At 32.0% G+C, this 17,620-nt stretch overlaps 1 protein-coding gene across 1 annotated transcript; it reads left to right on the top strand.

The window, feature by feature from the left end:
- Window positions 1–768: 768 nt before the first annotated feature.
- On the top strand, window positions 769–3,030 carry LOC139529813 (uncharacterized). The gene is made up of 2 exons (XM_071325729.1): window positions 769–897; window positions 1,580–3,030. Exon 2 carries the CDS (start codon window positions 1,775–1,777, stop codon window positions 2,897–2,899), a length of 1,125 nt encoding a protein of 374 aa, XP_071181830.1. The 5' UTR covers window positions 769–897; window positions 1,580–1,774; the 3' UTR covers window positions 2,900–3,030.
- The last annotated feature ends 14,590 nt before the right edge of the window (window positions 3,031–17,620 follow it).

The following is a 17,620-nucleotide window of genomic DNA, read 5'->3' as shown; positions in this document are numbered from 1 at the left end:
GCCAGTGATAGATGCAATAAATCCAACTATTTTGTCATTTGCACCTAATTAACATTCAAGGGTTTGTATACATAAAACATGATAACAAATATTTAAAGAACTTCCATTGTGACAGCGTCCTTTACGAGGGAACGGCAATGAAACTTTTAATCAGTTTTTAATTAATATTAAAACATGTTAAAATCAGTGAAGGTGTTACACTTTGGGCTCGAGCTCTGGAGTGATAATTCATTTATCTGACCATAGATGTAATACAATCTATGATCTGACCAAACGTCTTTTATATGTATTGTATTTGGGAATTGGAATATCTTCATAATGAAAGATGTAAAATGGGCAATAACAAAGCACAATCATGATAATTCGTCAACATGAATATAATTCTTTCTCAGGAAAATATTACAATGCCAGAAAAATCAATCTCTCCTTTCGTCCGTAACACCTCATTTTCCAAGCATAGTGTTCACCTAAACAAAGAAATGAAAGTAGACACTCACAATTTTGCCTTTGAATTGAAGGTCTTTTCTGATATTAAGGTTTTTAGTAATCAAAACAGTTCATTCTCACCATGTGATTCAATTAGTATTCTACTAAAATCAACTCACTTTTTCAATTAAAAAACATAGAAAAAATATAGAAGAAATTATGGCGCTCTTCTATCGTATAATTCTTGTATCTATAATTCTTGTATCTAATCTATCAATTATATGCAACACATCTATTTTTAAACTATGTATATATAAGTACGGGAATTATTTTTATATATCCGTTTTCGGTTCTTTTCTTTATACAACTTCAACTAATGTAATCCGAAATGTGATGATTGAATGTTAAATATATACTTTTGCTATACATTATGATTTAGTATTCTGGAAATTTGTATGCTGTTAAATAACAGTAAGTGTACTTTGAAATATCATTTCCGTTGAACTTTAAAACTGCTATCTTTTCAATTACAAAATTGACCCAAAATAAATGGCACATATATATATGACTTCCACCCGTTAATATTTGTAAACAAACAAGTTTCAATCGGTATTATGTTTATTCAAAATACTAAACTACACATATCGTACTAACAACAAATAGGTAACATTACTTAGACATGCATGAAAATGGAAAAGTATGAGTTGTATATATGTAAGTTATGAACAACAAATGTAGTTATGAAAAGTAGGTGTGTATTTGTTGAACTCTGTGACCTTTTTTTCTTGACAAACAGATTTAGACTTTGTTTCTCATTTATATGGGCACACACATAAATACCAATACCTCATACGTTACATATACATTCATATTGAAACGTATGAATCTATTTTATATATTTTATTTTACATATTTTATTTCATATCTTGTATATTTTATGATGGTATGAGACAAAACCACTAGCGGTAGGGATTGTGCTTGATATTAATATGATTCAGGCATAGTCTTTCAAGTAGTTTTATTGGGGTTTGCGACTGGCGTGTCGATAGCTGCAGGTGGTCTGTTGTTGATCTTTATTGATTTTAACGGAATATGTTTACTGTATTTTTTTTTATAACGACGCGTATTAATCTTTCAAAATTCATTGTTTCAGGTTGAAGTAAAGTAAAGAGCATGTTTCCAATTCTATAACACATTCTAACAAAACATGATAGTTCTAACTACATACGACAACCAATGAGAAGTAAAGTAAAGAACAATTGATACAACACTTTTAGTGAATGAAATATGAGTCTTTTGTAAACGAAACGCGCGTCTGTCGTATATACAGAATTTAGTCCTGGTATCTATGATGAGTTTATCTATGGATTCAACAAAACTAGTTGACACAACACTTTTAATGTGCACAGGGAATGAGTTGATTAGAAGTGAGTTTGATGAACACTACTTTCGTATTATTCACGTAAAGGGGCCTGCATGTGCCACTCTCAATTTATTGGCAGAACACCAGCAATCCAGTGTTCATGACTACAAACTTCCTGAAAAGTTAAGAGGTCAAGTATTTTTTGAAAAACCATTATGCGTTGGATATAGGTCTCCAGTATATGTATTTCAGTATCGACTGGAAAACGAATGGACTAGCATGACTGATATCATGTTAATGATTTTTAACTCAGAAAATGAAACATTTCGTTTTGTTGATTTCCATGTATATATATTTGAATGGTTGAGATATACTAACCCTTTAAAAGAACCATTGGAATGTTTCATATCTCCAAATTTAGATATGTTTCTATTCAGATGTCCTATGGAAGCAGCTTGTAGAGGATATTATAATTGGTATTCAATATCAGAAAATCAATTGGCGACAATCGGGACTGAAGACCGGGCAAACGAATCAATGATCCGAGACAAAGATGGAGTAAATCTTGTGTTTCATCCAAGTTATCCTTGTACAGTTGTTTCTCTTATACATTTGAATTCGAATCGTTCATTCCTACGCTTAAACCATTTGTATTCCAAAAACATGAAAAGGACACAGAACAAAATAAGATGGTATAGACAATCTATTCAATATCCTGATATACCATGCAAATCTCATGACAGAAATAACAATTGCAAACTTATTGCAAGTCGTAGTAAAGACGTATTAGCATATTGCTTCATTACTGACAAAGACTCCAAAAGTATTGTGCATATAGTTATATGCTCTTTTAAAGACATGTCACCATTACTCAAAGATGAAACATGTTTAAGTCAAAGCATAAAAACTATAGTGCCTATTTTCTCTCGGTGCGATTCAGAATTACAAATCTGGAGTCCAAACTTTTCAACAAAATATGCATTCTTTCATGTTCCTCGTCTAAATCTGATGGTTATGTGCCGAATTGCGATTCTGAAGACTTGCTCTTCGTGTAGTATAGTGGACTTGCCCTTACCAACTTCATTACAAGAATATTTAAAGTTTACATAATTCTTGACAATTACCTTTTTTAAGAATACCTTAATCTTGCATTGCATTGTTTCAAATTAATTACTTCTTATGTATAACATTAAACTAAAATTGATATCTTAAGTTGTGAAATAAATGTCTTTCAATCTGTATATAGTAACAATGGTACAATAAATCTCCCTAAGGTTTGAAGGTTTCCAGGATGACAAAGGAAATGTTCACACAATCACTTTCCCGCAGTTTCAGTAACTTTTTCCACTGATATCCACATATATATCATTCATGTGACTACTGTAGCGTCAAACCTCCAAAGCCACGTTGGGAATATTCCAATTGCAAAGCCTTCACTTCAATCTTAGTATCTTATTTCAAACTTTTGTCCAAACTTAAAGGTTTTAAAAGAACAGAAAACATTTCAAAAAACATTTCACTGATACATTAAAACTAGATTATAAACATTCTTCAAAATATATCACTGAAAGACTGAACAGAGGACAGTCCACAAATCATTTAACAAAAACATGAATACTGGACAGAGGACAGTCCACAAATCATTTAACAAAAACATGAATACTGGACAGAGGACAGTCCACAAATCATATAACAAAAACATGAATACTGGACAGAGGACAGTCCACAAATCATTTAACAAAAACATGAATACTGGACAGAGGACTGTCAACAAATCATTTAACAAAAACATGAAGACTGGACAGAGGATAGTCCACAATTCATTTAACAAAAACATGAATACTGGACAGAGGACAGTCCACAAATCATTTAACAAAAACATGAATACTGGACAGAGGACAGTCCACAAATCATTTAACAAAAACATGAATACTGGACAGAGGACAGTCCACAAATCATTTAACAAAAACATGAAGACTGGACAGAAAAAATTCACCAAACAGTCCGCAAAAGTGGACTGAACGGAAATACTGCATAAAACATTCCGTGAGAAATATCATAGATTGAACACAAAACATTACGCAAACCACAATGTCTAAACCTCTTCACTGACCAACACAAGATAAAACAGACAAGGAAATTAACTCATAATCTCTGGTAAGGTTAGAGTGTTTGATCCACCATGATCAGTTGCACCCCATTTTTACCAAGAAGTAAAACTCTTATGAACATTTGCGTGTGTACGGTACGAGAATTTCAATTTAATTCAATTCAATATTGTATTTACGTCTCACCTTATGAATAAAATAACACAATAGAATTATAAAAGATACATTTTATATTCATAAGCAAATCTGTACAGATTTGTGAGAGACGATAACAAATAAAAACAACATGTATGTACATTAATAAATGTTAAACATGAATTGAAAAATTATTTACTTTTTATGTATAAACTAGTATAAAACTGCTAGGCGTCTTTTTATATAATAAAATTAACGGTACCAATTTTCTTGCACCAGATGCGCATTTCGACAATACATGTCTCTTCAGTGATGCTCGTGGCCAAAATATTTGAAATCCAAAGCTTATATAAAAGATTAAGAGCTATAATCCAAAAGGTCCAAAAAGTATAGCCAAATCCGTGAAAGGAACCAGAGCTTTGCATGAGGGAGATACATTCCTTAATTTATAATAATTTCTATCATTTTGTAACAGTAAATTTTAATAACACAAAAAATCCGTATATTCATGCCAGTACCGAAGTACTGGCTACTGGGGTGGTGATACCCTCGGGGACTAATAGTCCACCAGCAGAGGCATCGACCCAGTGGTAGTAATAAAATTAACGGTACCAATTTTCTTGCACCAGATGCGCATTTCGACAATACATGTCTCTTCAGTGATGCTCGTGGCCAAAATATTTGAAATCCAAAGCTTATATAAAAGATTAAGAGCTATAATCCAAAAGGTCCAAAAAGTATAGCCAAATCCGTGAAAGGAACCAGAGCTATAAAATTACAGGTTTTGGAACATAATCTTCTTATATCTTTATTCGAAAATGAAAATACAGTTTTCAAAAAGTCTGTTAAACTATTAAAATCCTCATCAATGTTAAGAAATTCAGTAAAAAAGAACTTTTCTTAGATCATTATAAACAGGACAATGAAAAACTAGATAATGTTCGGCACACATATTCCAGAAATAAGCAATGACCGTGTCCATTTAAATCGTTGATAGATTACTTCAACTTAACCATAAAGAACCCTTGGTTTAATAAATAACTTGTAAGTAGCAGATTTTTAACATAAATAAGGCCGTTAGTTTTCTCGTTTGAATTGTTTTACATTGTCTTATCGGGGCCTATTATAGCTGACTATGCGGTATGGGCTTAGCTTATTGTTGAAAGCCGTATGGTGACCTATAGTTGTTAATGTCTGTGTCATTGTGGTCGTTTGTGGATAGTTGTATCATTGTCAATCATACCACATCTTCTTTTTTATATGATTCGAAAGGAAAACATATGAACATTGTAAAAACTGGACAATATACTCAATTACCTGCTGTGATGTTGCTACATAAAAATTAAAGTTTAAAAAAATGCTTTCAGTCCATACTATGTCTTTTTGACACCTTGTAATAACAGCACATTTAGTTTTATTACAAACATTATAATTTCTACCACTGCATCAAATGTGATATTTCTCCACTTGTGATTTTATCAAGTTTAATACGAAAGGCTTGCCGTGCATTTTAAATGTTCAGAATTTAACTGTCCTGGGTGGAAAAATATCTTATTGCAAGGGTATGTAACAAAATGACAATGACAATTCTTCTTTTCAAATGATCTGCAAACAAATATTTTTCGATGAGACGTCCTCAATCATAGACGCCTTACAAATAACACTCATTCGACATATAAATTACACTCAGTTAATATAAATATTTAACACTCATTCGACATATAAATTACACTCAGTTAATATAAATATTTAACACTCATTCGACATATAAATTACACTCAGTTAACATAAATATTTAACAGTCATTCGACATATGAATTACACTCATTAGATACAAACATATAACACGTATTCGATATAAATAACCAGAAGAATTTATTTAAATATGATCCTTTTATTGTGTTTGTTTGATGTGTACGAGATATTTTTTTGCCGTTTGACGATGGACATTCCGTTTTGGATTTTGCTTTGAGTTTAATATTTTTATATTTAATTTTTAACATTTATTAGATACAAATATATTACACTCACCCATTTATAAATTACGCGCATTTCACTATATAGCAATAATGATTTGAATAATTGATCATAAACAAATGCTGAAGAATATCAAGATGTATATATATAAAGTCTTAATATATCTTTAAGGAAGCACAATACAAAGATTTTTTTACTTCCGATCACTAACCTTTGAAATGCTGTAACTTTCTTATGAATGCATAGAAAATAATAAAAAAGGGTTAATTTAGATAGATAAAAGATTAATCTTTTAAATGAATGCAATATTTTTATTATGAAATCATTATGTAATCAATTATTATGTAATTAGTGGCAAAATCTGGGTAAGGTCACTTGAATGAATTTAGCTCTATCACCTCTTTAACTATACTGACAATTTTAACGAAATCTTAATCAACACATCATGGACTTCAAAAGGGTGTCTCCGATTGTCTCTATGGTATTTCATTATCTTATAGATCTCTAATTAGTGTAAACATCCTAACCACATAAATGAAGATAATGTTAAATTAGGTGTAAATTTTGTTATATATATTCTATCTGAAATCTGAGACACCCTTTTGTAGATAATGGCCATAGGAACAACATATATATTTAAATCAACCCTCTAGGGATACCGATGCAGAAGCTAATGTCATTTGAAAGTGGAAATTTGGTGAAAAATATTTTAAACACAGTTAACATTATAATTGGTAACATAATTGTTACATAATACAAACACTGCATTAAATTGAAAGAGTAATCTGAAAGCTATCCGAAACTACCACTTTTATAAATTTTCAAGCATTATTAAGAAAGTTACAGCATTTTAAAACATGGGATTTTGAGTTATAAAGTCTTTGTATAGTGCTACCTTAAGTGGTTTATTTTTTATCCTTTGTTGATTGTTTTCGTGAACTTATATCCAAAACTACTAGCGTAGCACTGAATCTTGTTACGTCTATCATATGTAAGCGAGAAAAGGTTATTTTACAACCACAGTTAGTGAGAAGGTCGGGGATAGCTGACTGCCAAACATGTCAAAGCTAGGAAGCAAATCAAGATGTTTTGTGAAATATCCTCCCTGGCAATAACTGCACTGTTGCTTGATTCTATTACATGTTTAACAATGGTGTTGTTCTTAATGGCATTGTCAAAACATTTTTCTAGAGCAGTATTGAATACTTGATCTGTAACAAGAAAACAAAACAATCAAAGTTACCACTTAAGCAGCTGCAAAATCAGTCTTTACTATTGTCAAAAGAAGAAGCTTTTACATGCATTGAACAATATATTTGTTAATTCTATTTTGTGTTTTATACATGAACAGTTGAACATTAAATTAATCTACTCACATTGTTGTTTCGAATTACAAAGTGTTGTTCATTTTTATTACGTTCATTGTAATTAATATTAACTCTTACACATTCATCATTAGAGGCTTTAATAACCAAGCAATCGGTTATGTCGAAGATAAGAATCGTTTTAACTATAGCGCCACTGCATGCATAATGTTAGATAAACAAGATGGATCATGGATGGGAGAAATATATTTATTAAAATGAAAGGAAAGGAAATTTTGATACAAGTTTCTATTCAGCAATTAATTTACTTCTTATTAATAATGGGTATGAGAATAAAATTTAAAAAAACACACATACAGAAATCCGGGAAAAATTCAAACGGAAAGATATATTGAAATGGCAAAATCAAAATCTCAAACACATTTAATGAATAGATAATAACAGTTATATTTTTCAGTATAAAATGGTAGATTAAACTTGGATTTATAGCTAGCTAAATCTCTAGCTTTTGTAACAGTGACATATTTCAATAACAAAACAAATTAAACAGACATGATAGGTAAAAATGTCAAAAATAGAGGTCAACATTGTGTTATAATCTTAATCACTATAAAAACCAAACAAATAGATCAGCAAAGAAAAAGGTAGTTATAGACAAGTCACATTAAAACAAAAACTAAAGATAAAAATACAAAAATATCCCTAGCACATTAACAAAAAGATGAAAGGCAACTTACCGAGCCACATCAAAAGGATATTACCCAAAATAGACTAAACAGAATAAGTAATAATTGACAATGGCAAAGAGGGCGACTATATAACTTAATGAAATAAATACGGCACCAATATTATTGGAAACACGGATCATACCGATAACGGAGTTGATTCCGGAAAAATAATTATTATGAAAGAAAAAAAAAGAGAAAGAGAAACAAAATCTGTATGTGTAATCACAATAATTTATCAAATATATTTTGTGAAATGAACTATGTTATGAATACTAATATTATGAAGAAATAATATCTTGCCAAATAGTGCTTCCCTTAACTATTAGGTAAGCTAACATGAGGGATACTAAGTTAAAGCTGTAAACTTAGTAAATTGTAACAGCAAATATGCAATACAGATATTGTTACGGTGGGAAAAAACGGCACCAAACTTGATTCTTAATTCGTTATTTCAAATAGTGTTACTTTGAACCAGGTTTAAGTTACTGTGATTACTCACAAATATATGAGTCGTGGTTTTCGTTCGTCATTTTTGATATATTTTGTGTACTGTGTCCATCTGAAGAATTGTGCCCTTTCATTTGATTTTACAGGGGTTTTTTTTGTATGTTGTAACTACATTGTCTTAGGTGAGGCGGATGTGGGCGCTCACCAGCATGTATAACCGCTCCACATTATTTGATTGCCTGTCCCTAGCCAACAGCTCAAAATCAGTCGTTGTCCTAGATTTATTTTGAATATGTTTTTTTTTATTCTTTTAGCATAGAACATGTTGTTAGATTTCGCAGATGAAATGTCCCACTTTCACTTTCCTTCCTCAGGAATAGATTACCTTAGCTGTATTTGGCAAACCTTTTAGAAACTCCTCAAGGCTCTTCAACTTAGTACTTTATTTGGCCCATTTAACTTTTTTAGATTCGAGCGTCACTGATGAGTCTTTTGTAGACGAAACGCGCGTCTGGCATTAATATAAAATTTAATCCTGGTATCTATGATGATAAAATTGAGAAAGGAAATGAGGAATTGATGAGTTCATTTTCAGGCGATATCCGATCAGTGGTTTCAGCTATTATTGTTTCCCTTTTTTTGGGGTATATATATCAAATATGTATTACCTTTGAACAGTGGTAGGCTTTATTTGTCACCTGTTCTAATTCTTAAACGTCATTGACTTTTGCTTTCAGCTTTAATGCTTTGAGCGTTTTTTTCATGAAAATAAATTCAGAAAAGCTTTAGGTGTTGTTTCATAAAAAATGATTGCATTGCAAGGTCGTTTATACCTTTCTAAATGATATGGGTTTGGATATTGACGTTATCCGTACGATGACGTATATTTGCATAGTAGCATTGACAATTATACCACGGATAAATATTTTTATATAACTACATGTAAAATGTAAAGTTTCTACATAAAGCCTCACCATAACAACATTCATATTGTATGGAATCATGATGTTTTTCGTATACGATATCTCCACAGCATCCCTGGAATGGTATCTTGTAAATGTTCTTATCATGGCAGCAACCTTGATGTGATATGTTATACAACTCGTTATTACAGCAACCGCTTACAGATCTGTTGTATACGTTTCCTTGACAACAACCTTGTGTGTTCCTGTCATAGCTTTCCATCAAACATCGCATTTTAGTTGCTCCTAAAATAGAAAAAGCATAATATGCCTAATGCCTCCGTATGGTGCCTGCTTCATTTAGTAAAAAAGAGTTTACTAAAATGACAATTCTAAAAGGTGAAGTGTTACAATGGATTATTTGTTTCATTCAAAGATTTTCCTTAGATACCTAAACCAAAGAAAAAACGGTACTATTATTTGCTGATTATCAATTATAGAATTCAATTTCCCCAATAATTCGTGCAATATACTATAGCATCGTATTTATTCAACCGCTAGATCAAAATGGAGAGGAAGTAACGCTGTTCCTAATCGCACGAATAATGTTCACTTAAACCACATTTTTGACTGAAATACAACGAAAGTTGACTATTCTATAAGGAGATAATTTATTTTAACCTAGAATATTTCGTATCAACTTCACAAATACTACACGATGGTCTTGAAGTATATTTTCCGGGTACTGACTTTGTTTTCTTCTAAATAACGAGTTATAGTATTCTTTAGTTTGTCATTTTGAATATTACTTTTACTGTCTAGTCTATGTATGGTGATATCCATTTGGATGTGGCTTAGTACATATACCTCCCGTCATTGTGTTATTGTACTGTGGTAATTGTTTCATTCTTTAATTTTTGTTTATGTGCTATGTATATATAGATATAGGAAGATGTGTAATGGGTGCCCATGAGACAACTCCCCATCCAAGTCACAATTTTTAAAAGTTATATGTAATTGTACTACCTTCAACACAGAGCATTGAATCACACCGAACAGCAAGCTATAAAGGACCCATAAATGACTAGTGCAACACCATTCAAACAACAAGAAAACCAACGGTCTAATTTATATAAGGAGAAACGAAAATCGTTAATGAACCACATCAACAAACGACAACCACTGAACAACATGTTCCTGACTTAAGACAGATGCAAACAAATGGTGCGGGTTTAAACTTTTAAAAAGGCGCCGACCTTCACCCAACCTGAAACAAAATATTCACCTTTTTTTTCTTTGTTACATTTTTCTTGTTTTTATAGTGATTAAGATTATACCACAATATTGACTGTTGTAACCCGATTTGACATTTTTGTCGAGCCTTCGACTTAAGCTTTAGTCGATAAAGCGAGACTAAGCGATCCTACATTCCGTCGTCGCCGCCGGCGGCGGCGTCCACAAATATTCAATCTGTGGAAATTTTAATAACTGTATAAAACTATCTTGGGTTGGAACCAAACTTGTACGGAGGCTTGTTTATGATCATATTAAGATAGTATTCAGAAGAAAATTAAAAAAAAAAAGAAATCCATTTTTTCCGTATTTTACTTTTAAATGAACTTTCTTTTGCTATTTTGGATTTGTTCCAAACTTGGACAGAAGCTTGTTTATGATCAAAAGCTAGTATCTAGAAGGCAATTTTGTTTTCTTCCACATGTTCCAGTTAACATTACATTCAGTCTGCAATTAAAGTTTTTAAACATTTATTAGATTCATAAACTACCCTGGATTTTTACAAAACTTGGACAGAAGCTTCTTACAATCAAAAGATAGTATCAACAGGAATATTTTATTGATTTATTTCCTCATTATTGTTGAGCCAGCGATTAACAGAAAGAGTAGGCGAGACACTGGGTTCAGCGGAACCCTTACGAATTTTTACCGATAATGTTTGTTTTGTTCACACATCGTTGTCAATATAATGAAACTTTATCCGAAATTCATGCAAGTGAAAGGTTTAGCTAGCTATAAAACCAGGTTTAATCTACAATTTTCTACATAAAAAAATACCTGGTCTTAGTCAGGAATACGACAGTTGTCATCCATTCGTTTGATGTGTTTGAGTTTTTGACATGTCATTTGATTAGGGACTTTCTGTTTTGAATTTTCCTCGGAGTTTTCTGATTTTACTTTCTACCACAAAGATTTTAACACTGTGTGTTTACAACGGAACGTTAAATGCAAATCATTTTCTCCTATTTTTATATGAAACTTGAAGTGGATTTATTTTTCTCTTGGTTTACCCTTCGATAGACAATGTACCCGAAACTATTTTCCAAAACATAATTGCAATCTATGTATGTGCAATACAGATGCACGAGGTACAAGCACATTTAGATTGAAGAAAAAACAAATACATATCTGTTATTTCCATTCAAATGAATAGCAAAAGGAGAAAATGCATGAAAGTTTGAAAAATTGTGAATTTCCTATAAAAGAATATTCCGCGAACGCCATGGAAAAATTGACGTCATACGACTGAGGTAGCTGTTATTGCATTTTTAATTCTATAGCATTATTAGAAAATATATGGATTTCAGAGAGTCAATATTGCGGCAATGTCCTTAGTAACGATTTTTTGTGTGCATTTTATGGTAACTAGTAGCCCATGCACCAGAACTTATTAATCAAATGAAGGCAGCAGTAGCATACGGGTGTTCAAAAGTCATAAATCGATTGGGAGAAAACAAATACGGATTACTAACAAAAACAGAGGGAAACACATCAATTTTAAGAGGGAAAAAGGGAACAACATTAACACCGAAGTGCAACAAAAACAAACGCTAACACACATAGAAACCAACTATTTGATAGAAACTGATATATTCCTGACTTAGTAAAGAAAACTGCAAACGTTTGGGTTATGAATTATAAGGATTAAACACACTTTTTCTAAAGATTGTTGATGTGTAACGGGTCGCTAATTTAAAAATAATCCTATAGCAAATCACATTTGCATATTGCTTATATGCCGCATTTCCAAAATACAAGCATTACTTCGACAAAAGGGGCCGTATTTGTATATTTCTAATAACTGGCCCAATGTCTCTTTTATAGTGAATAATTTGTTTCGTCTAGAAATTGTCAAACATCTTTTACGTTTCTTTCACTGTCATGCAATTACAAAACCGTATAAAATGTGAAAATGGTATACAGTATATCTTACCTTGAACTTCGTATAAAATACAAATCGCCATTGTTAAATGATAATAGTTCATTATTCAATACAATATAAAACAAATAAAAAGTTGTGGCCATATAGCATTTTATCCTTTCCAATTGCACATATTTTATTCTCATATTGAGTTAAAACTTTCCACATATTATATTTATAAATGGGAATATACATTATGTATGATATGTATTTATATAATAAAAAATTCCAAAAACGAGGACACAGATTATTATTTTATATTAAACATAATATTATTTTCCTATGTTCAATAATAACCGACTTCCAATACTTCCTTTTTATGATGAGAATGTTAACATGACTGTTCTACGGAGCACTGTTCGTCTCATATAGATATAAAGACTTGTATATAGATAAACCTGTTGGTTTTCCCATTTGAATGTATATTTACCTGTCATTGTTGGGCCCCTTTATAGCTTGCTGTTTGGTGTGAGACAAGGCTAAGTGTTGAAGGCAGTACCTTGACCTAAAACGGTTTACTTTTCCAAATTGTGATTATATCTATTGTATTTCAAAATTCACATTGGATTTCTAAATCCAAAACCGCAAAGAATCTAAATATCGAGGAGGAATTCATAAAAAGTTTGACCCAGTGGGAAAGTAAAATTAGGATCTGTTTCCCATGTCTCTCTGTCCGTGTGAATCGGCTACATATTTGAACCTCCCACAATTCAAATCTTTTCATTGATTGATCCTCGGAATTCGAATCCTTCTGCTCATTTTAGATCGGGATAACCGGTTTCTTAAGTCAATTGCTGCAGATTAAAAATCCAGAGATGGATATTTTAATCCACCGCTCACCGCTCTAGATTTCAATTCCAGTGTTGCAGATGTAATGTACAGAACTGTGTAATGTTCAGCGCTGTAGATGTTTAGTCCAGTGTTGAAGATTTTACATCGATCGATGGTGGTGTCCAGCACTGTAGATCAAACGTCCAGCGATGGTGAGGATACTTCAAGTGCTGTAGATTTAAGTTACGAACTGTAGATCTTAAATCCAGCGCTTAATTCTTAAATCAAGCGCTGTATATTTACAAAGCAGATCGAATAGATAATTGTTGAAGCTTTTATATGTTGCTCTCTAGTTGTATTTTGCCTTTTTATCGCTTGATTACTGTCTTGTTGACTTATATTCCACATGGTGTTTTTTCTACGTATTAATAGAAGCAATGAAGAGAATGTTACTATAAAAGTAGTTTTCCAAACATAGCGTAAACCATATCTATAAGGAATGTAATTCGCGTCAATAAGGAAATAATCCGTATAAATGTTAGATGAAAGAGAGTCTGTACGGAGTGGAAGAGAATACTTTGATGCTTAAATATAAAGGAGGGAAAATGTAAGTATGCTTATATTTATTATAGGAAGTAGAATTTGCGGATGCTTTAATATAATGGAGGGAGTCTAAAAGGCCAAACTTGTAATACAAAATATTAAAAAGAATACAGAATTTAAGTACCCTTCATCGCGACTGACGTGTGATGACATACAATGTTATTATTAAGTTTAAAAGTACCCATTTCCTTTAGTTTGTCAAATTATAGAAGATCCTGTAATATGACATCACAGTAAATTAATGTATTTTAATGAAATAAGATGTCGTGGGTTGTCCATTTGAGGTGGGTTGATGAGTTATGATGCAGTATTTTAATGAAATAAGATGTCGTGGGTTGTCCATTTGAGGTGGGTTGATGAGTTATGATGCAGCTAACAAATATCTCTGGCGAAAAAAAACATAAACGAGTGAAAACATTCAAAATATCATAGTCTTCTAAAATAATGGGTCAGTCACCAGATATAAATCTTATTTCACACAGTACTTCTTACGGTGCATTGTTTATGGACCTCATAAATTATGATACAATCCAAGAAAAAGGGAGATAATAGGTAATCAAAAAATGCAAGTCCAAACAAAACAGACAAGATCATGCTAGTAAAGCGACAAAGATACAGCAAAACCTTCAAAACCCACGACACAAAACATAACACTAAACAGAAAAGCGTTTAGGACTCATGAAATTTATATATTTTTGTTAATAACACGAACCTCAATAAGAACCTAAAGTAGTCATATTTACCGGAAGGATAAATAGTTCCTGCTCCGACGTATATCAAATTTAAGGAGAGGGAAACGAGGAACTAGGTTTATAACAGGTCCGACAAGTGCTCTCACTTAAAAACTATTCACTGTACAAACCTACAAACGGACGGAAGAACAAGGTGGGTGCCATAACAACCCCGATCTTAAAGTTTGGGTGTCATATATGTTTTATTCAAATCAGCATTGGTAGCTTCTCATTGTAAATCATTTTATATGTCAGGAGCACAATGTTGTTAGAATACATATCTTATCAATATTTTATCAGCCAAAAGTCCTAGGACTGGAATTTGATTTATTAAATCATTGATATAAGATCAGTTACAAAACTATCTACTGTGGAATAATTTATTTTCGTGGATATTAATATTCGTGGATTGAATAAAACTTGCATTTTCGTGGATATTTGATTTGTTGGTTTCGTACAAGCTAATAGAACATTTAATAGAACTGCTGGTGGACTATTAGTCCCCGAGGGTATCACCACCCCAGTAGCCAGTACTTCGGTACTGGCATGAATATACGGATTTTTTGTGTTATTAAAATTTACTGTTACAAAATGATAGAAATTATTATAAATTAAGGAATGTATCTCCCTCATGCAAAGCTCTGGTTCCTTTCACGGATTTGGCTATACTTTTTGGACCTTTTGGATTATAGCTCTTCATCTTTTATGAAAGCTTTGGATTTCAAATATTTTGGCCACGAGCATCACTGAAGAGACATGTATTGTCGAAATGCGCATCTGGTGCAAGAAAATTGGTACCGTTAATTTTATTGCTACCACTGGGTCGATGCCTCTGCTGGTGGACTATCAGTCCCCGAGGGTATCACCACCCCAGTAGCCAGTACTTCGGTACTGGCATGAATATACGGATTTTTTGTGTTATTAAAATTTACTGTTACAAAATGATAGAAATTATTATAAATAAAGGAATGTATCTCCCTCATGCAAAGCTCTGGTTCCTTTCACGGATTTGCCTATTCTTTTTGGACCTTTTGGATTATAGCTCTTCATCTTTTATATAAGCTTTGGATTTCAAATATTTTGGCCACGAGCATCACTGAAGAGACTTATATTGTCGAAATGCGCATCTGGTGCAAGAAAATTGGTACCGTTAATTTTATTACTACCACTGGGTCGATGAATCTGCTGGTGGACTATTAGTCCCCGAGGGTATCACCACCCCAGTAGCCAGTACTTCGGTACTGGCATGAATATACGGATTTTTTGTGTTATTAAAATTTACTGTTACAAAATGATAGAAATTATTATAAATTAAGGAATGTATCTCCCTCATGCAAAGCTCTGGTTCCTTTCACGGATTTGGCTATACTTTTTGGACCTTTTGGATTATAGCTCTTCATCTTTTATATAAGCTTTGGATTTCAAATATTTTGGCCACGAGCATCACTGAAGAGACATGTATTGTCGAAATGCGCATCTGGTGCAAGAAAATTGGTACCGTTAATTTTATTGTAATACGTTGAACATTTATATTCGTTGTTCGCCTGTTCCTCCAACAAACATGATAATTGGTATCCAACGAATAATAAACCACATTATTAAGGATAATGTAATTTTGATTGAACTTGCTTTGAACGCATTTCAGACAGTACAGAATCATTTACCTCCTAGTATTTGTGATCTGTATTACTGTAAAGATTTTCATTTTCAACTTATGACATACTTTTCTAGTTTAGACTGTGTGTATATGTGATGGCAGCGATCGATGACAGCAAATTGAAAATTTGTGTTTTATTCATAATAAAATATGCTTTCGGTGCTGTAGTTGCGACCTGATAAGGAAAAAAGGTGTAAAGTTTTTTTCTTTATAAATTATATTTGTTCGTTTAAAGTGTCGAAGAAGAACATACATGTATGTTCAAATATTGTCTTAGCGTAAATATCACGATTTAATTAGTCTTATAATTCGGTACGCCAGACGCGCGTTTCGTCTGCATACGACTCATCAGTGACACTCAGATCAAAATAGTTAGAAAGCATATCAACAATAGAGTTAAAGCTCATTAAAGACCCAAAATTCCAAAAGATTATGCCAAATACCAGTCAAGGGCATTACTTAAACAAGTAACAATTAAAATTACCTATACAAGTAATGTTGAAAACGAGGCTATTTTAAATATTACTTATATAAGTAATTTTTTCTAAACATTATTTTTATTGGTGTCCAACTATATAGAATTTACTAGCTTTAAGAAGTTTTCACGGTCATCTGGTTATTTATCCAATGAAATATAAAATTTAATCTTTCTGAAACACTAATTACCTTTCTGACTCACTTATCTTTCATATCGACGCTTTTAGGTCAAAGATTGGTCTATTGGGCCTGTTAAAATATCATTTTCCTCAATACTCTTGAAGGTAGACAGATATAAATAGACAGAAACTTGTGAATTAATTAAGACTTTAAGTTATTTATAATTTGTAACCCAAAACAATTACATATGTCCCTTAAATAAGTGTTTTTACTAATTCTTTCAAAGATGATTCTACTCCGCTACCAAACAGACAAAAAGATAAAAAGTGTGCATTATGAAGTTAAATAAGTATAATCAACTGACAGGAAAAAAACACTTACTCTGGACTATTCTAAGTGAATATGTTAAAGTAGAAAAATCCGATGCAACATTTGTACATTATATAGGCGTTTTAAAATTTCTTCCTACATTCAATTTCTATATTTTGATTTGCGTCGACCACAGAAAAAACCGATGACACGAGGGCAAACGATACGTGACTCTTATAAAAAAAGAAAGGAAACAAATCAATTGTTTGTAAATGTCATAAGCCCAAAACTTAATTAAAGGTTATTCCAAAACCAAAACCATACATT

This window comes from Mytilus edulis, chromosome 7 (genome assembly GCF_963676685.1).
Source record: "Mytilus edulis chromosome 7, xbMytEdul2.2, whole genome shotgun sequence".
Classification (NCBI taxonomy): Eukaryota; Metazoa; Mollusca; class Bivalvia; order Mytilida; family Mytilidae; genus Mytilus; species Mytilus edulis.
The sequence above is the reverse complement of the archived record's forward strand: the minus strand, read 5'-3'. Positions and strand labels throughout refer to the sequence as shown.

Excerpts from the sequence above, each read along its gene's own strand:
- LOC139529813 (XM_071325729.1), top strand. The coding sequence starts at position 1,775 with ATGATGAGTTTATCTATGGATTCAACAAAACTAGTTGACACAACACTT.